The 26816-nt window shown below is 40.6% G+C and overlaps 1 protein-coding gene and 1 long non-coding RNA gene across 2 annotated transcripts in view; both read left to right on the top strand.

Annotated features, from left to right (window-relative positions):
- The window catches only part of plekhf2 (pleckstrin homology and FYVE domain containing 2), a 32750-nt gene extending 13275 nt beyond the window's left edge, over positions 1 to 19475 (top strand). Inside the window, exon 2 of the mRNA XM_023393647.2 lies at positions 11934 to 19475. Within this exon, the coding sequence (XP_023249415.1) occupies positions 11945 to 12679 (735 nt within the window). The 5' untranslated portion in view covers positions 11934 to 11944 and the 3' untranslated portion in view covers positions 12680 to 19475. The remainder of the gene's footprint in view (positions 1 to 11933) is intronic.
- Positions 19476 to 22398: 2923 nt separating this feature from the next.
- Positions 22399 to 26816, top strand: part of LOC147817563 (uncharacterized) — a 6353-nt gene continuing 1935 nt past the window's right edge. Inside the window, exon 1 of the long non-coding RNA XR_015436260.1 lies at positions 22399 to 22535. This is a non-coding gene — a long non-coding RNA (uncharacterized LOC147817563). The remainder of the gene's footprint in view (positions 22536 to 26816) is intronic.

Consider the following 26816-nt stretch of genomic DNA (forward strand, 5'->3'; position numbering starts at 1 on the left):
CACGTTAACTTCTTTATTGATTTGGCTTGTCGATAGTTAATCCTTGCAGCTCTAACTCAAATGATGACCTACTTTTATAAAAGCCAAAGATCCATAGAAACTTTTCCTGCAGCTTCTCTGCTCCCTGGCTATATTTTAAAATAACCCAAATATTTGTAGTTTCACCATAATATTGGGACAAAAATAATAAGACGCATAATCCAGATCTATAATGATAATAATCTTTATTTATAGAGCACTTCTCTAAACCCCCGTTATAAAGATATGGAGGACACGTAAGGCAACAGAGGTAAAACAAGCAAATCAGAAATACTAATTAAAGTATCTTAGTATTATAGAGCAAATAAACCGAAGGAAGATGATCTGTAAAAATCAATAACACCATAAAAATAAAGAGTTCAGTCATCTGGACAATAAAACAGAATCAAAATTATACCATAAAACCATAAAAATCCATTAGGGACAGACAGATTTGCCTTAGGTAGTCAACAAAATAAGTAAGTCAGGAAAAGCTCCCATGTTGTTGTTATTATCATTAAACAGAGATACTGATTGAATCACATTCCTTTCTTGAGATATAAAACGTTATTTTCGTGTGATAATTATCTTGAGATATCACTGAAGCGTGTTCTCATGACGAGACATAATAACCAAGTGGTTTATTCAAGTCGTTCCACGTGGGAGAGAAGTTTCCCTGAATGAGATTAATCTACATCCGTGTAGATTAATCTCATTTATCCAGGTACTTCAATTACAGCTAATAACACACTGAGTACTTAACATGGTCTCTCCTGTCATACTCATGTGTTTCACAGACGTTCCCAGATCGGCTTGACTGTTGAAATCCTCTAATTGAACCTTCCCGTCAGGTTAAAGTGGTGACATGAAATTTTGGTCATATTACATCCTGTATTTAAGCAGGGAAGCCATGTGTCATTTTCTCATCCAGTGTGGGAAATTACTGTCAGCTTCCAGCCACACAGAGGTAAATGAAATACTGTGTGCTGGTCTACAGGAGAAAGGGTTCATCACTGGTTTTCTAAAAGTCAATCAGAACCTGGAGAAATGACAAGAACTGTTGTTGTATTGACTAAATGACCAAATTACACAGATTTAGGGTTCACATAAGGTCTTCAACAATAAATATTGAGCTCTTTTTAATGCATGCACGTAAGATTTGTGTTGGTAATCCTAATTTTTGCACGAATACTTTCTCCATTCTTGGTAATTACACATTTTCTCATGCAAGTTAAGCAGACTTTTCTATTTTCAGACTTTTTATTTGTTGTGTGAAGGCACAGTAATCTGTTTTGTTTTTTTTGGGGGGGGGTGTTGAAATCATTATCCAGGATATTGGCTCAGTTTTCACACCATCCTCCCTCACACCAGATTAACCTCCAATCCCTTTATCTGTGTTCATACTCACTCTGCGGCTGTGTAATCTCATGTGTAGACTGACAGGATGTTGTTGACGTGTTGCGGCACAGTGCCATGTTCAGGTCGGCCAGGAGCTGATTTGAAGGAGGATCTCTGTTACCAAGGACTGTCCGGCTTTGCTTCATACAGACTGTGTGTGTAATTTAATAATAAGACTCCTCTATACTGCTTTCACACCGAAGCAGTTATTCAGGGAACACCTGGTTTTAGCCACAGAAGCAGCAGGGAAGTTGGTTACTACAGTAATAGACAGGCAGGTGTTTTATTTTGAAGTTTTAATATCCATTAGAAGAAAATTTGTGGTTTTAAGAACCAAAATACCATCTCGGTGTAGTTTTACATCTCCTCTCTCAGGCTTTTCTCTGGAGCTCTAGTAACAACAGGTCGGTGAGCCAATCAGAAGAGAGGAGGCTCTGAGCCTCTCTTCTGATTGGCTGATTGTTTCCTGAGTGATCCAATAAAAAATATAGCAGATTTCAGGTAAAAACACTCAGAGAAATACAAATCCTGTAAATGTTTGAATGGTGGGTCCAGGTGGGCGGGGCTTGGTGACTGCTTTGTTGTGACATCACAAAGTTCCAGAAGTCCTAACGGCTGGTTTTAAGGCTCAGTTTCTGAATACAGGCTGTGTGCATTTCTCTGTGGACTGAGGCTTTGATACTTTCACAGTATTAATATAGAATCTAGACCTGATCTACAATCACACTACACATGGACACAGACCTTTACACTGGAGGAGCTTTGAACTTAGCTCTCTGGGTGCTAAGCTCTGTGTTTCGAGTGTTTGTGCAGGAGGTGAAAACACGACTTTCAGTTATATAAATCTAAAATTAGTCCTTAAAGCATATAAAATAATATGTTTTATAATTAGATTCTATTGCTTTACATTCATTCATAGAACATTATTATTGCAGTGCGGCTTATTTTGGCCGCGGCTGCTTGTGGATTCATAGTGCATCATGCTGCTGCTGGTGTCGGCGTGGTCACAGGGTCTCTTTCAGGTCAACTGCATTTTGAATCTGGTGTAATTATCCTCGGGTCTGAATGTGCTCGATCCGGTCTCTCTGTTTTTTGAGAATTCATTTATGCAGGTCAGGTTCTGGTGAGTTTTCCACAGGTCCACGTTGTGGACTGGATCCACAGTGTTGACCTCTAGTTTTCAGCCCCCCCCCCATACAACTTAACACAACTTGACTCTTAACCTTTTATAAACTCTGCAGTTCGTTTTCTACACCATGTTGCTTATTTACCTTGTAAGTCGAGAGCGGCAGCTTAAGCACAGAAACTGACACTGCCTCATCCTCGACAGCATCTGCCCTCAAATTACCCCCTCGGGGTAAATGGGCGTCCTTGTGTTTGCGGCTGCTGTTTACAGCCCACAGAAACTCTCTCTGTCTCTCTTCACTCCCTGCCTTTGTCATCGTCACTCTCTCCATTTAGCTGGGATGACTCACCACTTCCCTCGCTCACCCAGGCCTCCCAGTGTGGCGATGCTGGAGATTTAGCTGTCGGCCATGTTGGAGATATGAAACCCCACAGATCCCCTTTTTGTCACAGATTCACAATTCTCTCACAAAACTTTCCTGATCAGGTGGCTGATTGATCTACTCCTACTGTTATTAATTATTATTTTGAAATAGCGTTGAAACAGGTCTGTGATATATGATTATACATGATTAATGGCATTAGCTGTGTAATCTCAGGGTGTATTCTGCAAGATTCATCCAGAACAAAATATTTTTTTCAAAACCTTTTCATGAAAAAAATGACAACATGGGAAAACGGTTGCTCTTAATGCTGAATTTTAGATTGAACAGGTGTCGAGTTGAGTTTATACTTGGGGGTTTACTTGCTGTGGACAGGCTGTGATTTATATTTCAGTGTTGGATTTCTACTAGATGGATTTATCGTACATGATGAGCAAAGCTCTGCGTGGATACCCATGTATACACCCTACATGGATTGTACACAGATTTTTTTCATGGATGGGAGTCTGGAGGACTGAGTTACTGGATTTTCTCTTTATCTTCCCTAATGTTGTCTTCACTCTCAAATAAATCCACCAGCATTGGAAACTCATGGGAGAAAACACAAACAGCTCAAGCTGAACTATCTCTCTCGTGGCGGTCCCCATGTGATCTCACTGTAGCCGAGAGCTGGATTTGTATTTGTGCGTTAAGAGGCTATATGCTGTATCCATGGCAGCTCTGGTTCTAGCAGACGTGTACCTCCTCGACATGACAGAGATACCACATTTTCGCATTTTTCAAATGGCGGTTGAGTTTGTTGAGAAGTATTTCTTCTCCTACGTTTCGAGCCCCAAAAAACAGAGTCTTTTGGAAACGCTGCTGGACCCATTTCAGCTTGCAAACTCCCGGGTTACGTTGCAGTCTGGTCACGCAGAAACTTGAAACCTTTGGAAACGATGTCGGTCGCTCCCTGTTTGGGTCTCATCGGCTTCGACTACCAGTGGGGAAAGCAACATGGATAACAAAATACAAGCGTTACTGACCTTGTCTTTGCTGTTCCTCGTTCGCAGTATTTTGTGCGATTTTATGCAATCGTTTTAAATGAAAACATAGTAGTGTGGACGTAGCCTAAGGCGAAAGAAATTACACTACAAACCGCCTCCCTATACAATCATGGCTTTCGTCTCTTATTCCCTGTATCACAAAGTAAATGTAAGAGTGTAAACACAGATATTGTGGGGAATGTGAAGCTCGACACAGCCTGATCGTATACAACACATGTTTTCTAACAGAGGTGATGCCAACTGGTGAAATCCAACACTAGGCTATAAATCAAAACCTACACCACAGGTCCCTGCGTATTAACCCCTGATGTGGACTATAAATTCAGCTTATTGCTCAGCTGTGTGTGTAGGTTCTGAGACAACACCGTAACCCCTCCATGTGCGACTATAAATCCCCCACTTTACAGTACAAGAAAAAGTCTGCACGGCGCTTTAATGCCTCTTGGTTGCGGTTTCCTAGAATCTGCAGCCAAATGATTCTTGGAGAAACATTTTGTCCCAGTATCTGAAAAAACCAGCTTCGTTTTTTTTGTCCAGTTGCTTATGGGAAATGAATTTATCTTCACAAAAGCTTTGCACCTGAAGGAATAGAGTCACAAAGGTGGAACCAGCTTTTACTGAGTCAGGTTAATGTTTCTTTGTTTTTTTCTTTTTGACTTGCTGTACAGGGCATTCGGTATTTCGTCGCCTCAGACAAAAGCCTTCTTGTGCCCTGTGCCCCCTGTTGTCTGAAATCCTTGCCCTACCTGTTGTAGGGCAAGAGAATAAAGTACTTTATTACCAGAGGATTTCCTTGCTTTTTGGGGAAGCTTTAATCTGATTCAGTCCTGGCAGTAAATGGCTGCACCTTTTTGTAAGCTGAGAGAGAGGGCATCGGTCCTAATTGATTAATCATTGAGCTTATCTAGAGCCACTGCTGTTCCTGGAACCCAAGGTAGCAGAACCAGAGGCCTGGATCACATTGACATTCAACATGACCAAACTCCAGCTGAGCATTTCCAAAACTACCTGTGTACAGAAATAGCCTTTTCATTTTTTCTGCCCTTTTCTCTGTGTGATCTTTACCCAGCAGCACCTGCTTATCATCTGTACAGGATGGAGTCAGAGTGTTTGTGTTGTGCCACTTGTAGCGGAATTAAAGCAGCTGAATATTTAGAGTATGGAAATGTAAATCCATGAGATTTGTTGAAGCGAATCAATGATCTCGTTGAGAACAGCTCGCAGAGAGGAATTAAAGTCTAATCCTGACATTACCTGAACAATCCAAGGTACTTTTATAAAGCACCTTGTGACTGGAGCTGAAATCAACAGTCAGTTCATAGATATATTGATCAAAAGCACTTTTTATATTGATGAATGATGTCATTTTTCAATCCATATTGCCTCATTCCAGCTTCTTTTGTCTGTTTCATATCATTGTACATTGAATAGATTTGCGTTTAGGACTGTAAGCTGAAGAAAGTAAGTCATTTTAAGATGTTACCTTGAACTTTTCTACTATTTTCTGACATATTATAGACTAAATAAGTACCTGATAAATCAAAAAATTATAGATAATCATAATTATAGTTATATACTTTACTGATGTGTAAATTTCTGGTAATTTTTTGATCATTTCCTGGATAGAACTCTTTCATTTGGCAGCACATATATGTAAAATAGATGGTGTTTAATTGGTACACTTCCAATTAAATAATTCCAGTAAATTTATTTCTATAATCTTCTTTACGCTGCCATTTTGGACAGGTATCTCTGGCTGAACATGCAGAAATAACAACAATTAAACTTTACGAGGAGTAAAGTTTTCAATAACAAAAGGATAATGAATAAATACTTTTTAATGAGGCAAGTGTTTCAGGGAAACTACTGGAAATCAACAATTACTGTAAAACACAACTAAACTAAGATTAAACTGGAGAACTTTTTTTATTTAAATTAAATATTTTAAATGACGCAAAAGACCTTCCTGTTTCTTTTATCTACAGTGCTTCAAGCCTTTAACCATGGCAACCTGTCCAAGACTAATCTGATGTTAAAGTGTGTGAAATTGTTTTTGACCTGACCTGGCTCAGTTGAGGCTACATCTGTCAGTCCAGGAGGCAACAGCTGGATGACGGATGTGTTTCAGGTGTCACAGCAGCTGTGTTAGCTGTGTTAGCTGTGTTAGCTGTGTTAGCTGTGTTAGCTCCACAGAGGGTGATACTGGCACAAAGAGGTCCAGTCTGCCACTCTCCAGCTGGCTGACAAACCCAGTCTGTCCCCAAGGTGGGAAACTGAAACCTTCTGACAACCTAATACGAATAGATAGTGAAGTTCTTCTCCACTATCAGACACTCACTGAGAACATTTACCTGTACGCCCAGGTGTAAAGATTACATCCAGGTTGCGTTTATCAAATTAATTATATCTTTACTAGTTATCGTTATATGGTGCTGCAAGTTCTCCTTAAAATCCTTAGTATCCATAACAACAAGCACCATCCGCTTTCCTGCAAATTGGGCGGCAAAAGTTATGACCAGCTCTTATTATTAAACAGAAAATGTATCTAGAGTCTCGAGTTTACCTTGGCAGGTGCTGTTTAACGTCTGTGAGGTTGGAAAATCGGTCCTCTCACACAGCCTTGTGTCAGCAGACTCTATCTCCTCCGTCCCTGAAATTTCTTCTTCTTTTCAGTAGAATTCAATGGTCTGAGCAAAAAAGGGCAAACAATCATGTGAAACTGCAAGCCGTTAGTCATAGTTCACACGTACTGAATGAGGTGTCGAGGCAGGAAGTCAAATGGCAGCTGATATTTTGACATTATCAAGTTTAAGTGAGAAAAATCCACCATATCTATATATTGATATAGATCAACAGTTTAAGTTGCTTTTCAAACCGTTTTCCTTTTGATTTACAGCATTTTAAATTGAAATCGTTGGGTTCTGGACTTTTCATTATTTTCTGACATTTTGCAGACTGAATTGATAATGAAAATGATTGTTAATTGCAGCCCCTATTACATAGCTTAATAACAAATTAGAAGTTGTTGCTATTAGCCATAATCTGCACCTGATCAGCTGTTGGGTTTTGATCTACAAAGTGCACTTGTGAAGTTTGACCATAGAATGAGATAATAAAATGCTATTTAATTAATTAATTGGATGTATTGGATTATCCAGGATGCTAACGATATGCAAAAAAAAAAAATCATATTGCGATTATTTTTTGGCAGGTTTCAGTTGGAATAGTTGTTTTCCATTTTCACTGAAAAAAATATTAAAATGATGATGATGTAATTGTTGTTGGTCTTGTACCAAACAAACATGTTCCCTTTACGTCTGGAGAATATGATTCGTAGGCCGAGGCACCACAACACTTATGGTACTAACAATGTTGTTGGAAATTGCACTTGGCACATATTGCGATTTATGTTTGGATTAACTGTGCAGCCGTAATTTTGCCTTTGTTCTTTTCTTCCTCCCAGTCGTCCTCTGTTCGCTCATGAAGCTCATCGCTCTCATTCGTCGCTGCACGTTGAAGAAAGCTCATTGTGTTTCTCCTCTTGTATTTTCAGTCTGTCTCGTCCCTCTCTCTCTCTCTCGTTTTGATTACTGGGTCGGGAGCCTCCAGCCTGTATTCATGCCGCTCCTTCTCTCTCTCTCTCTCTCTCTCTCTCTCTCTCTCTCTCTCTCTCTCTCTCTCTCTCTCTCTCTCGACCCCTCGTCTGTCTGCTGATGGGAGCTGGTCGCCCAGTTCCCTCAGCAGTGGGCAGCGAGCCCTCGCTAACAGGGCTGACATGTCAGTGAGCCCCCCTGTCCTCTCCAGGGCTTTCAGCAGCAGCGGCTCACTCTCGGGGTCATTAGTGTGCAGATCACTGGGGAGCCCGGCCCAGGCTGCACTGGCATCCTGGTTAATTAGCATCGTTTCTAGCTCTGTGGTTTTTAAAAAAGAAAAAAAAGGGGCAGCAAACCAAAAGGGTAGTCACACCTACACTCTTCTTTGTGTAAGTGCAGTCCACCCACTGACAAACAAACAAGTGCTCGTAGATGAAAGTCACAACAGTAACTTGTTTATTGTGAGAAAAAACTTGCCACAACTTCTCAGCCTGGTTCTCCAGCTGGTGTTTTGAGAAGGTAGAGGATAGTGTCTTTTTACAGATGTTTCTCTTGTAAACAGCTGTTGGCTATGAGAGCAGAGAGACTGAACCAGAACAGCAAAGTACTGACCATCCAGACGGATAAACAATGAGCTGATATTCACTATAAAGCTCTGCAAAGCCGAGTGGAGCTGATTCAGCTGATGATTCTCTGCAGGTTCATCACTCCCACAGACTGTTTTCACATTGTCATTTCATGAATCATTATAAGTAAACCCACTAAAACTGTTTTTAAATCTTCTGTTATTCACTTCAATTCAATAAAAAAAAAAAAAAAAAAAAAAAAAAAAAAAAAAAAAAAACAATGACATGAAGAAACAACATCGGTGCAAAGAAAAAACAATCAACAATGGTGCAAAACAAAACCTGTAATATTCTAGTGAGAATGACAATAACATGTCAAGTGGAAATAAATAACTGAACACATAAAGTACTGACTGTACACTGCTGCAATCCAGTAGAACAGTCCTATAATAAACAGAACCTCTTTTAAACTGACAGTGTTCAGCTGTTGCTTTGACTGCGCTGATGTTTCCTGCTCCTGGTGGTGCTATGTTAGTTAGTCTGCAGTATTTCGAGGCCCACTCCATTTAAGTTTGAAAACAACAGCAGCGTCCATTAGACAAGAAAACAGAAAGCATCAGGAACGCAGAACAACGCTGTGAACCATATTCACAACAAGTCAAGAGATAGAAACTCATCTGACTTGTGTTCTCTCTGATCTCGGTTTATGCATTTCGCAGTGGACGTGATCTGAGCATCTCTCTGAGGTCACGGCTCTGCGCTTGAGCCTCGAGGCTCGCCAGAGACCCCCAGCACCCTTCCATCTATATCGTCAGTGAACTTTGACCTCCACTGTCATGCTGTAAGAAAAGCCGAAGGGGAGGTGGGGCATCTGGGTCGTGGCAGAGCTGGTGCTTGCTCTCTCCCACTCTCTCCCTCGCTCTCTCTCTCTGGAGTCTTTGAGACTGAAACCTTTATTTTCAGATTCCACGCGCCAGTTTATAAAAGCCTGGTGAATGTTGAGGAATCTGAGATGTACCGACCTTGCAGTCCAAATTAACACTGAGGGAAACTGTTGATTCTCCACATGCACATGTTGTTTGTGTGGTCAGTTTTTTTGTTTTGTTTTTTTTTTTCCCTCCAGAGCTGTTCTTTCAATTAGCTTTTAAATCTGTAGTTCAGGTTGGAGTAAGAAATGTTTGGACCGCTACTCATTAGCTGTTTCTAAGAAAAGATACAGAGAATATCCTGTTGCATGCACAAATAATACTTTGTCTACGGCCACAAGTAACAATTATTTTCATATTTCCACTATTGAGTAAAGTTCTGATTATTTTCTCAATTAATGAGTGAATCGTTTTCTTTTATAAAATGTCAAAAAACTCACTGTTGGTCAGACACAACAAGAGAGAAATCCATCAACAACAACAATAAACTGCAGGGGACAGATACAGAATAGAAAAGTGTGGCCCAAAAAGGCCAGAGAATGAAATGTGTTTTTAGATTTAAAAACAGAGATGGAGGCAGCACATCCAATATCTTAACAGTAAATGGCTCCACAATCATGAGGCAGCAACTGCAAAAGCTCCGTAACCTTTTTAGTCGTAGTCGTGACCATGGGACAGACGAGAAAGATTTGTTGTCGGATCTAAGACCTTGGAGCTGAGTGCCAGTGAATAAGGTCTGTGATGGAAGACGGGGACGGACCATTAAGAGCCCTGAAAGCAATCAGGACCATCTGCAGGCGGGTTAATGGAGACTGGGGAAGGGATAAATACACGGGGATGAAATAGTTTGAAAATGGGTCTTAACTGATAAAACAGCGACAGAGATCAGAACCGAAGACAACACCCAGCATGTGACTTTCTGGACTCGGACGGACCGAAGATAATTTACTTCAGTTCTGATGCTGTTCATCTGAGGGAAATGATCAGTACTGTCGTGTACTGAACTTGTGAAAACTGTAAATGAGTTGTAGTAATATTGGAAGTGGCAGCCATGTTGTCTTGTTGACATTTCACTCCAGGGGATGGCGTCGTGGCAGGAAGTCAGACTGCAGCGGATATTTTTCAAATGACATTATTATTATCAAGTTTAAATAAGAAAAATCCACCACATCATCACAGTGTCCTGCTGTTTATTGATAAAGATCAACAGTTTAAGTTGTTTTTCAAGCTGTTTTTCTTTGGTTTACAACATTTTCAATTGAAATCTTTTGGTTGGATTGGACTTTATAAAAAAAACATCACCTTTGTTCCCTTTTCAAGATTTTTCTTTATTTTCTGACATTTTATACACTACACAATGAATTGATTAATTGACAAAAAATAATGAGCCATTTATTTGATAATGAAATGATTACTAGTTGCAGCCCTAATTATACAGCTTAATAATTAATTTCTTGATTTAAGTGCACCTGTGAAGTTTAATCAGCGTATGAGTTCATAAAATAATCAGTTACTAAAGATAGGACCAAAGATAATTTACTTCAGTTCTGTTCCTGTTAAGCTGGAGGAAATTATTTGCCATCCAACTTTGAATGTCAAAGAAAATCCAGGAGATTGATTTAGATTTTAGTTGGAGAAACGGCTGTGAATCATGTCGCAATATATATTATAATATCATAATCTGTGAAAGGTATTCATTTTCTCTTTGGTCCCAAATGACAAGAGAAATAAGAAATTCTGTTAAACTCATTTAGTTTCAGTTGAATATGAAGCTACATGTGATAAAGATCAGACGTTTATTAATCAATGTGATCGGTCTGAACCGCGCAGATGTGTTCTGTAAAATCAGATCATGTGGCGCCCAGACAGCACATGACATGACGGGGGTTTTTACATTTAAAAATGAGACTATCACTGACCTCGCACAGCTGTGGTAGTTTCTGGTGAGAGAAGAGATGCATCATGGGAAAGAACAAATCCAGACGGTGCAACCAAGATGTTGTGGGAAGAGGCGGGGAAAGGGGTGCAGCTAAACGAGTTTCATTGATCGGTTTTATTTGTTTTTATTCCCAGGATATAACACTCAGCAGTGAATAGGACTGTGACTCATTTTCTTCCCCTTGTGTTTAGATTTAAAGTATTTAGCTGAGACCGGAGAATCCTGCTTTGCTCAATAACCTGGTTAATTATCAACGGCTGTGTGAAATATGTAAAATACACCTCTCACAAAGAAATGTCTCTCTCTCACCTCTTTTGCATTTTAAAGCTGAATTATGAAATGAATGAATGAATTACAGTTGAACACTGTCTCAAACTGGACGGGCTTTGAGCCGCTACACATGAAACTAGAAATCGCCTCCTCGTGGTCGTATCCCTCCGCCACTCAGACTAGTTCCAGGTTACATCCCTGTTTATCCAGAGTCAGAGAAAATATGAACCATTTGTGTGAAATTTTGTCATAATTGCTGCATGAAGTCTTGAGTGATTGGTGTTCATGGGAACGTCTGTGCCAAAATTTGAAGGGATTCCCTTCTGAAGATATCGCATTCACAGGGCGAAAATCATGTTTTGTGAGGTCATCGTGACTTTGACCTTTGACCTTTAGCCTTGAGCAACCAAAATCGAATCAGTTTGACCTCGTTCCTGCAAGGCGTTACTGAGATATCGTGTCCACGGAGTCGGATTCATGATGAAGAAACATCCAGTTCATGTTCCACATAATGTTATTTAACTGTCACACTGACGAGTTTCTCCGGTGTCATTAATGGTTGATGAGAATTAAATTAAATTAAATTGTTTTGGGACGGAGGATCATTCACAGAAAGTCTGAGAGACGATGATTAAACCTCTGTCCCTCTCTCTCTCTTCTTTGCTTCAGGTGAGGTGAAGATGGTGGACCGGCTTGCGAACAGCGAGGCCAACTCCAAGCGGATCGCGGTGGTGGAGGGCTGCTTTGGGGCGGCGGGCCAGCCGCTGGCCATCCCGGGCCGCGTGCTGATCGGCGAGGGCGTCCTCACCAAACTCTGCCGCAAGAAGCCGAAGGCGCGGCAGTTCTTCCTCTTCAACGACATCCTGGTCTACGGCAACATCGTCATTCAGAAGAAGAAGTACAACAAGCAGCACATCATCCCGCTGGAGAGCGTCACCATCGACACGGTGCCGGACGAGGGCGACCTGCGCAACGGCTGGCTCATCAAGACGCCCACCAAGTCCTTCGCCGTCTACGCCGCCACCGCCACCGAGAAGTCGGAGTGGATGAACCACATAGGGAAATGTGTGGGAGACTTGCTACAGAAAAGCGGCAAGGCTCCGACCGGAGAGCACGCCGCCGTCTGGGTGCCCGACTCGGAGGCGGCGGTGTGCATGCGCTGCCAGAAGGTGAAGTTCACACCTGTGAGCCGCCGCCACCACTGCAGGAAGTGCGGCTTCGTGGTGTGCGGGCCGTGCTCGGAGAAGAAGTACCTCCTGCCCAGCCAGTCGTCTAAACCCGTCCGAGTCTGCGAATACTGCTACGTGCAGCTGACGTCGGGGAGCCTCGCGCCGCGGTCAGACTCCATCAGCCGGCCGGGGTCAAAGTTCAACAACCTGTCGGACGACGAGGACGAAGACGACAGCAGTGACTGAGGAACGAACCGTTCCTCCCGGCGGCCTGTCCCGTCCCCTCGCCGAGGAGGAAACCGCTCTGATTCTTCCTCGTTTCTTTCTCCTCCGTGATCGTCGAATCGCGCTCAAGGATTAATTCATGAATTCAGCCGGAGTCTCGTCTACAAACCAAATAATTTTATTTCCTCCTCTGATTCCAGCAGGGATAAACACGGTGATTAATCAATGAAATGTGGAATGAACAGGTGACCGGCAGAACTGTGAGGGAAAAGTCTGCTCATCGCCTCCACTCTGCTCAGTCCGCCCTCCTCTCTTGACTCTTAATTAGGCAGCAATTAGTCACTACAGAACACAATGGTGCTAATGAGAAGCTTCCCTCCCCCCTCTCCTCCTCTTAAGTTAATTTCATCCTCGTCGATTTCCCCCCCCCCAAGACTCATTTATTCTCATTATTTTTAATTTTCTGTCCATGAACTACACGAGGTGACTGCTCTTAATTTCTGCAGGGAAAAAGCAAATGTTTGGGCTCTAACCTTTTTATCTCCTCTATCCTTCAGGTTTTTCTACCAAACGTGGGGCTTTTTTTCTCACACAAGTTTGGTGTTTAGTTTTGTTTTGGGTTTTTTTTTTTCTGCTCGATTTTCCAGCAAAATGTAAAAGCTGAAGCAAAGATCCCTTTTCTAAATAACAAAATTTAGATTTTGCGCTTTTCTAGTCGACTTAATCTAGTTGCTTCTGACAAATCAGCAAAAGCTCGTCTCACAGCGAGTGTGTTTGTCTCTCAGTGGCTGCCCCCCCTCCCAAAAAAAAAAACAAAACAACTAACTCTACCTTCTGCCTATAATGTCACGTAGTGCCTTATTTTAAAAAAAAAAAAAAAAAAATTGAGGTCAGCCTCCAGTAATAAGGTTGTTTGTTAATGAATCCAGGCTGCAGAAACAGGCGTTTCATGAAAGGTTGGCTCTGAAGCACATTACACAGGATGGAGATATTGTTTGTTTTTGGGTTGTTTTTTTTTTTTTAATGCGTGAGCGTGCAGCAAGAGGGAGAGCAGGGATATTACCAACCGTTTCCTCTTCTTCCAGAAACTACAGAAAACCAGAAACTACACTTAAACCAGGCGTCAATCACTGGTACTGAATAATAATGTGAGTTGTTGAAGACCTGGTGCTGGCTTTGAGATTGAGCTGCTAAAAGGTGTTTAGTTTTTTTGTTTTTTTCGCCACTACAGGAATTTAACAACCTGTAATCTGGAGCCTCCAATGAATAGAACCTGGTTCTAGTTCCTGTCTTGTTTCCACTGGATATGCAGGTCTGACTTTTTCTGCTTTGTAATGTGAAATCAGGGAGGTGAAGCCGAAGAATCTTGTGCAGAACAGACTGAAAATCAAATGCAGTAACGTAGAGTTTGCTGCCAAAGTCGATATGTAAACATGTAAACATCTCTGCCGACCTTTATGGGTGACTGGACCTCATAGAGGAGCCAGCGCACATATTTTCCAAAGGTCAACAATGTGTTGTATGGACCTTTTATGTCGAGCCAGTTTGATGCAGCTCCAGTTAGAAATAGAGATCAGGAGGGGATAAAGTTAAGTTTGCACATGAAAGTATAAAAGAAATAGAAGTAATGCACAATGTACAAGTATGGTACTACACCCATATAAACACCAACAGGCTGCCTCCATCATGACAGGTGCAGTACTAATATACCAACACTACAAAAACATTACAAGGAGCTGTAGTTAAAACAGTAACGTGTGCACCTCAACAATCGGTCAGTTCACAGTCATGGACTCTTTTTGCAGAGAGACCAGCTAAAAACACAAGTCCTGCTCTGTTAATCTCAGTGTTTGCCGCGTTGCAACACCAACTCAGAAACCGGTGGAAACAAAAGCAGAACAGTTACAGGTCGTTAACTTCCTGCAGTGGGAACGGGCTTCGATGTCGTTGGGTGGATGAGGAGTTTGAGGCTGGACGTGAGCAGAGAGGTGATATGAATATAATCTAGAGTAGAGAGCAGCAGTGAGGGTGATTGTGTCGAGTAAATGAATGAAATGCAATAATGAATCATTGATAATGAGTGGAAGCGTTTGGGCCTGCGTTGTGTTTTCTTTAGCAATCGCGCGATCGTGCTGTTGCATCACAGTCTGTGTAATTCCTCCTTAAGCTGAAGTGGATATACTGGACTGAACCAGGAAGTCGGCGTCGCTGACTCCTCCCTGTGCTCAGGTCAGAGGGTCGCGCCGTGTTGCGAAACAAACGCAGAGTCGTTTAACCTCCTTCCCTCCTTCCTTCCTTGTGTCCTCTCTTCCTTCCTTCCTTTTTTTTTTCACTACCACAACTTTCCTTTTGAAAAAGCACAGTCTACTGATCATGTGACATTTGTGTGTGTGTGTGTGTGTGTGTGTGTGTGTGTGTGTGTGTGTGTGTGTGTGTGTGTGTGTGTGGGCGCGCGTGACCCGGATCATGTGATCAGCCGCTGAAAAACCGGGAATCGAAAGAGGCCTCTGATGAGCTACCTGCAGGATCCAGCTGCAGCTTGTCTCACAGATGTTCATGTCATCAGGTTTAGGAGTTTCTCTTCCCACTGACTCCTCTGAAGAGTTTGGTTCCTTTTTAAACAACCACAGGCAGGAGTGACTCATCTCACACTCAGAGAGAGAGAGAGAGAAAAAAACCACCTGACCTACATTACTGCCGTTCCAAAAATGTGGTTACAGTCTTAAAAGTCAGCATGGATAACCATAGCAGCCAGAAACTTTTAATAGAGTAGAAATTATTCGTTATTTTTCATTTCAAGTCGTCACCCTGGACTTTCCTCGTGGTCTCCAGACGTCTTCACAGCTGCACTCAGGTTTCCTAGTGTCTCAGACCAGGTGTAGGACATGGAAACTACTGGGACTGTCGACCCCGACGGCCGAGCGCAAAACACATGGGCGTAATGAGCCCTGAGCGCCCCCCCCCCTCCCCCCCCTCCTGTATTTCCTGGAGAGACACTTTCAAATACAAAAAAAGAATTAAAGGGAAACACACACTCGCGACGTCTTGGCTTAACCCAGATCGTCCTTACACACCGCCGTCTCAACATGGACGCACAGAAACACGCCGCTCCTACACAGCAGAGCTCGACAGCAGTCGTCAAATGACATCTACAATGACTGTGTGTTGCTTTTAATATCACGGCTGTGTCTCAAATCACTCCCTAATCACTATATAGTGCACTTTACTTCCTGTCGTGCTTTTTATACGGCCTCAAAAACTCCCACAGTTTTTGTTTTTTTTTTTGGGGGGGGGTTTTGTGGCACAAAATCAAAATTGTTTCCATTGGATTTCCTCTGGACACTGAGTGAGTAATTGTGTGTTATCTAGTTGGTACGGAGGTGATTTGGGTCACAGCTCTGGACTCGGTGCAGACGGAGGCGTTGATTAGATCTGAAGTAAATCTGTTCCGTCGCACCGCAGAGAGAAACTCCTTCAGTGCAGACGGCCCTGTCGCACCCGGCTGGATCTGAAGCGCACTCTCAGTCGGCTGTGATGATGATGATGATGATGATGATGAGGATGAGGATGAGGATGACGAGGACCTTGTGTGTCCCCATCATCATCATCATCATCATCATCATCATCGTCGTCGGCTCAGTGGAAGAATGTGTTTTTCCAGGCGGGTGGAGAGAGTCGAGCTGTGATGGAGCCTGTGTTCAGGTTTCTCTTTTTATCTGGCGATCTAATGACTGCAGCTCAGGTTAGCGTGGAGGTGTGTGTGTTTATTTTATTTTATTTTTATTTTGGAACGAAACTCTTCAGAGGAGAATTTTAGTGGAAACAGGAAGTGAGGAAATTTTTTTTTTACTGCTTCTTTACCTGAGATGAAACAGGGACGACGTGTGTGTGAGTGTTATCTTGACTTTAACCAGTCGGGGCATTATCACTCCACACAGTCGCTAATTAGCATTATTAGCATTTTTGACGAGGTTGTAGTGACGAGTCTGAACTGCAGCAGAAAGGGATCTTTTTTTTTTTTTTAATGTCTTTTTATTTCTTTAGATTTACGTTGCTGTTAATGTTCATGTTACTGCAATAAAAGCAACATAAGTGATTGGAGAAATTAACAGAGTATTGATCACTAACCAGCTGTCCTTTATACTCACTGTGGCCGAGGTGCTGACGGCGGCGGCGGCACGGAGCCCGGCCTCAGGTTTGCTGTGGATTGCACTTAACAAAGTCGGCACATGGACTCTGATCGAGGTCGAGTCGTGACTTCGTACTGTCGGATCCACGGATGTGTTAAAATGAATCTTTTAATCCTGTTGATTTTTTTTTTTTTTTTGTACATTTGTACAGATTTGTTATGGGTTGTTATGTTTTTGTTTTTTTTCTTTTTGTTGTACAGTTCTGATCAATTCTGAAATGACGCTGTGCTCAGCTCTCCTCCTCCTCCTCCTCCTCCTCCTCCCACTCCCTTTTCACACAGAGCACCATTTTAACAGAACAGGTGGAAATTCAGCATCAGGTAGAATCCTGAGCTCAGCGGAAACATCTGTGTTTAACCACATATGTATTTGAACCGTGCCGCTTCCTCAGGGAGGTCAGAGGTCAGCAGCAGCAGCTGGAGGGGTCGAAGATATTTCAGCAGGGTCGGAGGCTTGAACTCTGCTCCTCCAGATTCAGTGTGTTTACATGCGCTTTAGTAACCAGGTTACAGTCAGCTGATCTCTCAAACATCATGTCAACCTGATTTACATGTTTGCACAGGACAATATCTGCAGGCAGCAGCTGGATAAACCAGACAAAACCAGGCGAGATTTTAAAACAACTGCATGTTGCTTCTAAATTTGTTAGTTTCCACCATCGACTTCAAACATGTTGATATCGTGAGGAGAAGCTTAACGGCTCATTCTGCTCTGACACTGACAAACCAAAATAAAGCAGTTCAAATAAGTAAATAATCCTTTCAAAATAAAGTTAATGGCAGAGCAGAAATCTGATTACACATCTCCTGTGTGTGTGTGTGTGTGTGTGTGTGTGTGTGTGTGTGTGTGTGTGTGTGTGTGTATGTGTAACCTGGTTTCTGAACACACTGTTTGTCTCCTCACAGCTGAGTGATCCTGCTGAAAACACTACAAACCCTCCAGATGTTTGTCTGCTCGACAAACACAAACCGAACCTGAAGCCGCTGTCGTTCTGAGTCAGAGGCGGCTTTTCAATGACGGCGTCCAGCTGTTTGTGTGTTCACGCTGCGAGTTTGACGAAGCGTTTTTAATTTTCATCTTTTTAACGGCAAAGCTTTGATTGAGTGTGCGACACATGCAGACACATTGTATTGGTGACGGCTTTGATTTTCGTTGTTTGTTTTAATAGCCGGGCGACAAAACAGGTGCTGATAAGGTCACATTAATAAACAGAAACAGAGAAGGAGGAGAAGGTTCAACCCTTCAACCTCAGAGCCGAAGTCATTTAACTTCTTCAAACATCACTTTCTTTCTGTTATCTTTACAATAAGTTTGTCTCCTGCTGCGTTCAGTCGATCCCTGTCGACTCCCAGTCTGAAGATGAAGTGACATTTACCAGGTGGTAAATACTCATGAACTCACGGAGAGAAAAGAAACAGGCTGTAAATAACAAACGTTCACTGATGTAAACAGCTGTTTGGAGCGTTTGCGTGATGTGAATTTTCTTCTTCCTGAGCCGGAGACGGGGGAAAGTTTGCGGAGGAGACGTTTGCAGTCGTGCAGGTTGTTGTAAGTCGACTCATTTCAAACACTAAGTCATTACAGCCTCTTCTGCAGCTTCTGCGTCAGCTGACCCCCGACAGGACCGAGGTGTCACATGCTGCTGGTTGGTTGCAGTGAAATAATCCCTCTGCATCTGAACGTGAACACAAGTTATAATCAGACTGATTATCAGGCTTTTATCCGTCAGTTTAACCTCTGACACCTGAAGCCTTGTCGTTGTTTCAGATGAATTTTCCTGCTGATAAATGTTCAAACTTCACGAGTTGACAAGGATTGACTGAACTAAACCTGCAACTAACGATTGATTACTTCATTAACTGACGATGAAAACGATCAACAGTTGCCCAGAGGAAACGGTGATGCTTTTAAGTGTCTGATGAACAGTCCAAAACCCAAAGAGATTCAATTTACATATAAAGCAGGGAAAACGGCAATTAGTCCAAATTATACTCGCATGAAAAACAGTAAATGACCTGATGATAATTCGACTTGGACTGAAATACATTTGAATAAATTTGGTGGTTTGGAGTCGGTGTGCAGCAGGAAGTCTGTTATCAAAACAATCTGATGATTGGCAAACTAGTGGGTCAACTAATCGTTTCAGCTGGACCCTGAACGCATCATGAACTGCGTCAGTAGAAACATGGAGCAGATACTCGTGGTGTCTCTCTTTCTCACGGTGTGAACACACAGCAGCTCCAGGACTCTGATCACTGATCTCCAGAGGTGACGCACCCTCATCGCCTTCGTCATCATCATCATCATCATTATCATCATCATCATCAGTAGTGAGGAGGCGACCTGGGACAGCTGAGAGAGAGGTCGTTGTGTTTAGTTGCTGAGCTGCTCACTTCCTGTCTCATGGATTTTTAATGTTCCCGCTCTTTAAATGAAGGCGGCAGTTTGGTGTTTTTCTTTTCTTTTTTCCTAGTTTTTTTTCTTTGGATGTTTTAATTGTTTTAAATGCTTCTAAAAAAAAAAAAGGGCTTCAATCAGAATGTAACCCAGCATATCATTGTTCAATACTAATTCCTTCAGAAATCTTTAAGTATATATTATATATAAATAATGTATTGCTTAAAGTCCGTCTTGTGTTGTCTTCATTCTTTCATCAGAGTAAAAACCTGTTCAAAACAACTATTAAATATATTATTATAATAATAATAATAAATATCGCAATTAGAAACTGGAGAAAATAGATCATTTCATTATTAAAGACCGTTTTGTTAAAATAGAAAAACACTGAACATTTTAATCATTACTTCGAGTCATTATTTATACTTCGAGTATTTCCATTTTCTGATACTTAATACTTACTTAGTACTTACTTACTAGTGTCTTTCACTGCACTACATTTTACACTAAAATTACTATATATATGTGTATTTACATATATATATATATATATATATATATATTTATATATATATTTATATATCTATATATATCTGCTGCAGGTTTTATAATTAATCACATTGTGGATGAATGTAGAAACTATTCATGGTCATTTTCTTTCTTTCTTTCTGTCTCTTTCTCTTTTTCTTTCTTTATTCTGATACTGAAATGAACTTGACCAACTTTAACAAGACAATTTTTCACATGAAACCATCAGTTATAAGATGTTATGATGTATAATAGTAAGTCACTCAAAGCAGTGACTTTACAAATACATTTACTTGAAGCCACTACTTACTAAAGGATCTACATACACACACACACACACATATATATATATATATATATATATATATATATATGTGTGTGTGGTATATAAAATATGAAGTATGATTAGAAACAGGAAGATGCTGGTGTTCTTCCACAGACTCAGATCAGAGCTGTGACTGAGAAGGTGAAAAGCTGAAATTAACTCGTGAATAAAAAAATAAAGGTTCACACACCAACAGGAAACGAGGCCGGCGTCACCTGAGCAACGTGAGCTGGATCTGCTCTTGTTCATTGGACTGTGATTAAACAGAAACTGCTGCTGCTGTGAGAAGCTTCATTTTCCAGGAAATTAATAAAATAAAAAAATAAATAAAAAAGTTGAATTAAATCAGCACATTCAGAAATGACATCATCAGAGACAGGAGGCAGGAAACAGGCGATTTCTTTTTTAAACAGATAAAACACACTGATGAATGACTGCCAAAATAAAATGTGACATTGAAAATAAAAGCGTGAATGATGGATGTTCGGCTGCTGCTGCTCGTGGCAGAGAGAATGAGGATTCATCAGTTTATCCTTCATATTCAGATCCACATGTTCAGCATCTGGAAGCAAAGTGCAGTGAGCTCCGACACCGATGCTGGTGATCAGGTTCTCAGGTTTTACCTGGAGCTTTAAATCAGGTTCATAACAAAGGAAAACTGAAGAAGAAGTTTCAATCCAAGTGTTTCTGATTCATATAAACCAACGTGTCAGCAGGAGCCAATCAGCTGCTCCACATGAACAATCAGTCGTTTACATCAGAGCATCAATATTCACAGAGAAACTCCAAGAGGGAGATAATGTATTTTTCATCAGACGCTGTGAAGACACATGATAAAGAATAAAGGATCAGAACAAATCCCAGATGGAGCGAAGACATCACAAAGGTGTTCAATATTAATTGTATGTTAATTAGATACGGTGTCACGGGGAATCAGATGGACGCTGTCACCGCCGGACACTTCAGCCATCTTGGCCCTTAATGAAAGGAGAATATCACAGTATTTCTCAGTCACATCAGAAACATCTTTCTCACGACGGTTCATCATTTCCTCACACTGGTTAGCATTTCTATTTGTATTTGTTCAAGCTTCCTTTGTATCCACAACCACACACACACACACACACACACATATAAACATATATACTGTATGTGATGTGAATTTACTATAATTGATGCTATGTTCTAATTTACTATGATTGTTGCTATATGTTCTAAATGCATAGTTCCACGTTTATCATTTTCGCTTTGCAGTTATATTTAATGTGAATTTACAGATACAGTTTTTCTTCCAACTGCTTTCACACATTTTCTAAACTACGTCTCATTTTGTTTCAAATCCACAAATTGCACACAAAATGCAAAGTGCCACAAATCTGCTGCAAAATGAAACACTGCATTGAAAACATCTGAATAATCTAATATTCGCATCAAATGCCAAACACCATGTTCTTCTGTTTTCCATATAGGCTTGTATATACGTGCACATACAGTGTTGTAAAGTGACGGGACAGTGATCTGCTGAATGTTGAAACAGATCATAGTTATTTTTCCAGCATGTAACTGTAACATAATGTTGTAACTGCAGTTTGTGTCTGAACAGTTTTACTCTTCTCTTTTTCTAAAGTCAGTCAGGTTTTTACCAAAACATCAAAACATTTGCAAACTGAAGCTCTGGTGAAAAGGTTTAATTCATCGAGTCATTTTCTTTTCTTTTCTTTCTCTCATGATGGTTCATCTCAGAGGGATTACCCATGAAGTTATATAATGATGCTTTTAAGTGGGTCATTAATACCGTTAAAATACTTTCTAATTATTGCGAAGATTCATATTTTAAAAACTTGAGTTTGTAACCTGAGTTAATATTTTATTATTTTTGACACTTTTACTGCTTTAAGTTCATTTTATTAGTGGTTTAAAGAGTTTTTATCTTCTCTGGGATGATGTAATCCAGATGTGACAAGATTAAATGTACTGCTTATGGATCTGGACCTGGTAAAATATTAAAAATTAAAAAGCTGTAAAATTGTAATTTCTTGTGTTATCATGAATAAAACTGTGAAAAAAAAAAAAAAAGAGACAGAATTTACAAAAAATATGTGATGAACTTTTAAAATGCAACACGTGACTGAAGAAGATGGTGGTTTTGAGCACAAACAACAGGAGAAAGTGTAGTTGAAGTTTCCCTGAGCTGCTGGGTCACACTCCCCCCGGCCGACAGGGGGCGCTGCAGCACAGAGCTGCTGTCTGACGGCGGGAACTAATGAACCGGAGCAGGAACGAGCTGCAGACTTAAAACTGTTCAATGAAGAGACATACAAGCTGTGATGATGATGATGATGATGATGAAGGTGAAGATTTTAAAGATTCATTGTGAATCTGGTGCCGACGGTGATGACGTAAACAGCTGCGCCAGTCAACACACCTGTTCCACCAGGTGAGTTCCCCACGGTGACCTGGTCACAGGTAAAAACGTGGGTAAGATCAGACAGTTATCCGTGATGGTGGTCCGTCAGATCCGTCAGATCGATGGTTTGCTGATCGATAATCTGTGTTTGAATGAAAATCAGATACTTTATCAGGATTAATCAATTAAAAAAATCATCACTGTATCGATCCAGTCAGTGGTGGAAAGTAACTTTATTAGTCTGAGCTCCTTGTATTTTACTTGTTTTCATTTCCTGCTGCTTTATTTAAAGATAAATATCAACTTTTAACTCCACTACTTTTTAATTTTCTATTCATAATATGAAATGTGATTTAAAAAAAAAACAAAAAAACCCCCCAATAAATTCAATATCAATAAAGGATAAAGTTTCCAATCATAAACCAATTAGTAATAAATATTCACTGAGGTTTGGACCAATGAGATTTGGAGACCTGTAAGATAAAGTGTTTTAACAAGAAGAAATGATCACGTGGTTCATGAGTCTTTATCTTCTCTGAGATTCATCTTGTCCAGATTTGACGAGGTTCAGCCTCTGGATGTGGGAAACAAACTAAAATCTGATTTTTATGTCTTTTCATAATAATAATAATAATAATAATAATAATAATAATAATAATTGTAAAACAATAAGATTTTACAAGAAAAACTAGAATTCGTGGTTGTATCCCTCCACCAACCGGTCGAGCTTACAGTGCTGAATAATGTGTTTTTGCAGAACATTATGATGTCACAGTGAAGTTGACCTTTCACCTTTTGGATATAAAATGTTCATCACTTCATCCTTACAGACATTTGAGTTAAACTGTGTCAGAATTAGAGAATAAACTGTTGAGTTGTGGCCAAAAATGTGTGACATTTAACTTTTGACCTTTGACCTTTGACCACCAAATTCTAATCAGTTCATCTCTGAGTCCAAGTGAATGTTTGTGAATACTTTGAAGACACTCCCTGGGGGGGGGGGGGGGGGGGGGGGGTGTTACAGGTGCGTCAGATGTTTGTAGTGAGTGATGTTTTCTGACTTATAGTGGAGCAGAGAATAGAAACAATAAAGACTGTTCAATTCATGATTATTTCCTATATCAGTTAATCTGGTGGTTATTTATATTATTAATCTTTTGACTATTAAATGGGTAAAATAGTGAAAATAACGTCCCAGAGTCAAAGACGACGTCTTTAAACGTCTCGTTTTGTCCAAAACCCAAAGTTCATAATCAGATCTGACAAAGAAGAGCATCAAAAGTTTGACATTCTTTCATTAAGTTTGTTTAGAAATAAACTCAAACACTTAATAAAACATCAAAATAGTTGCAGAATAATTGTCTTTCAGCCGACTAATTGATCAATTGTCATTTCAGCTCCTAATTCTTACACCGTTAGATATTCTAATCTGTAACAAATGATCGTATTTGATAAGATTTATAATCTCTTAATTAAAGCTGTCAGATGTTGGTAGTGAGGAGAAGGTTTGATGTGAGTGGAGCTCATGTGTAGAGTAACGCTGAGTGACGCTGTTGAAGCAGGATCTGTGGAGTGAAATGTAAATGTGGGTTTTGTGTGAATGAGGACGGAGGATGTTGATCAGAGGAATCAGGTGTCGGTGTGTCCGGAAGTTTCCGTCTCTCTCTCCTGACTTAGAAACAGAAACACTTCCTGCTCCGCCGTCTCCCTCTCTCCAGATGATGATGATGATGATGATGATGATGATGATGTTGTTGAGGTTCTTCAGCTTTAAAGTTGACCCTGCCTGAACCTTCGCTGTGAGCGACAGGTAATCAGAGCGGCCGGCGGCCATTAGTCAGCTGATAATGGAGGATAATGGCCGTAATCACGCCGGTTGTTTTAAGAGGTGACTAATCCCACATCACAGCGCCGCAGGACGACGAAGCTCGAGTCAAACCGCGGCGGCTGGTTCTGATTACAGTCTGACGTTTTTCACACGACGCATCCTGTCGTTTCTGACCAACGTGTGGTCAGACGTCTGATGGACTCATGGACTGTTCATTCAAATTAATCTGCAATTAAAGCTCATTGTCATTATGGATTATTATGAGTAAGTTGAGGATGTATCAGCCTGTTGATTCTCAGTGTAACTCAGTGTCTGAGTCACATCGATTTTCATTCTCTGCTCGGCTCTATCGATTCTTCTTCTTCTCGGTTAATGGTTCTTTTTATAAAACGACAGGAAGAAGTGAAAGAAAATCCCAGAGTCCAAGGTGAAATCTGCTCTTTGTTTTTGTTTTTTTATGTGACCAATAGAAAATCAGCAAATCTTCACATTTTATCAACTGGAACCTTCAGATGTTTTGACTTTTTTTCACTTGATAAATTTCTTAATCTGTTTTCAGAATTTGTTGCTGTTGATGAATCTTTTCAGTCTGAGTGGAACAATAATAATAATAAACTGTATTAATAAGTAAGTAAGTCTTTTACAATAAGAAACAAAATCTAATAGTACAATAAAGTGAGGCAGATTAAAGGACAATGAGATTAAAAAAAAGAAAGACAGAACATGATGAAATATGTAAATGAAAATAAAAACAGAAACCAGTAAGAAATGTAAAATATGAGCGGATTAATTAAAAGTTAAATAAGTTCCCTGAGCGCCTCTTAAAGCTCTGACAGGTTTTTCCAGAGTTACAAAAAAGCTGCATTGTCTATTTTCTGACTGTGTATTTAAAAGTCTGGAGGATTATAAAACCAGAGGGAATCTGCAGTTAAAAGGACGTTAAAATCTTCTGTAAAAGGAGCGAAGCCAAACGCAGAGTTATCTGATCTCGTCCTCGTTGTAGTTACGAGTCAAACAGCAGCACGTCAGCAGTCGATCGCCTGGCGGCTTCAGAGGAGCAGTGGAAAGATCACTGTGCAATAATCTGATCTGCTTGGAATAAAAGCATCAATACGTCAGCTGTCCTGGTCAAATCTTATCTCGCAATTACAAGAAAAGATTTCATAATTACGAGACCTTTAATTAACAAGGAGAAAAACGAATAATAGAAATGACACCAAACCAAAATAAGGCTCGTTACTGATTCATCACGTTAAAAACATCCACAATCGATGTTACTGCTGCGACGTCTGATTAACAGTTCGATAGAGAAAACGGTTCAGGTCACAGCTCTGATAAATATGTTGTAACGTTCCTCATGAGATCGTAAAACACTGATTCAATACTTTATGATCCATCGACATTCAGCCGAGGTTTGGATATTTTCACTGTTTAAATACCTGGGAGGAATCCTGACACCTGAAGAGACTGATGTCCTATTGAAGTCTCCAGTTCAAGGTCTTCACTCTCTCGGGCTCCACAGACATGGACAGATTGTTTTGTAGTTCTATTGATCGGGGGCTGGAGCTTAAATGGGAAAAATTGCAAAGAGAGAAAACAAACTTTTATTTTTTTATTTAGTAAATTTAGCAGATTAAACTCAGAGCTACAATTTAGCTGCGAATGGGAGAGTGAACAGATGATTGTCTTTGTTCTGATGAATGAATCAGTGACGAGCTGCTGCGTCGACACATGTGAAATACACTTCTAACTGTGGCTCTTGTTTGAGCTGAATACATGATGATTGGACCAAGAGGGACACCGTACCTGAAGCTGTCACTTCACCGCCTGTCAGATCTGGATTATGATCTGGATCCATCTTACTATCTGGATCTGCACCGAACTGCACAAACTCATAGATCTCAACGCCGTAAATATAAATAAATAAATGAATAATTGAATTGATAAATTGATAAATGAAAAATGTCTCTCGTCGTAATGTTCGGGGAATAGATAAAAAAACATTCCTGGATCTGCACCAAAGTGTTAATGGCTTCGTCACTGGTTCCTCCTCCATCCCTCCGTCAAATTTGGTGCAAATCGGTTCAGTACTTTTTATCCTAATAACCACTAGAGTTGATTCAATTATTCAATTATTTTTGCCGTGACAGTGGTTGTATTAAAAGGGGCGGGGCCAACTGTGTTTGCAGCATCGTTGTCCGTTGTCACGGCAACAGAAGTTACAGAGTTTAGCTCAAAGTTGCAGCCTCATTAAATCACAGCCGTCGTTTCAGCATCGAAATGATTCTTGACTGATTTTGTTTTTCATCGGAAACAGAAGTAGGTGACACCTCACAGCAGTGTGTGTGTGTGTGTGTGTGTGTGTGTGTGTGTGTGTGTGTGTGTGTGTGTGTGTGTGTGTTGAAAACTCACTGAATGCTATTTTAAATGCAGCTGTCTAAACAGACATTATCCTGGTCGGTGGACGGGGGTGGTGGTGGTGG

Source organism: Seriola lalandi, unplaced genomic scaffold, assembly GCF_002814215.2.
Source record: "Seriola lalandi dorsalis isolate HSWRI2012SDOR001 ecotype SW California unplaced genomic scaffold, Sedor1 jcf7180002054941, whole genome shotgun sequence".
In the NCBI taxonomy this organism is placed as follows: Eukaryota; Metazoa; Chordata; class Actinopteri; order Carangiformes; family Carangidae; genus Seriola; species Seriola lalandi.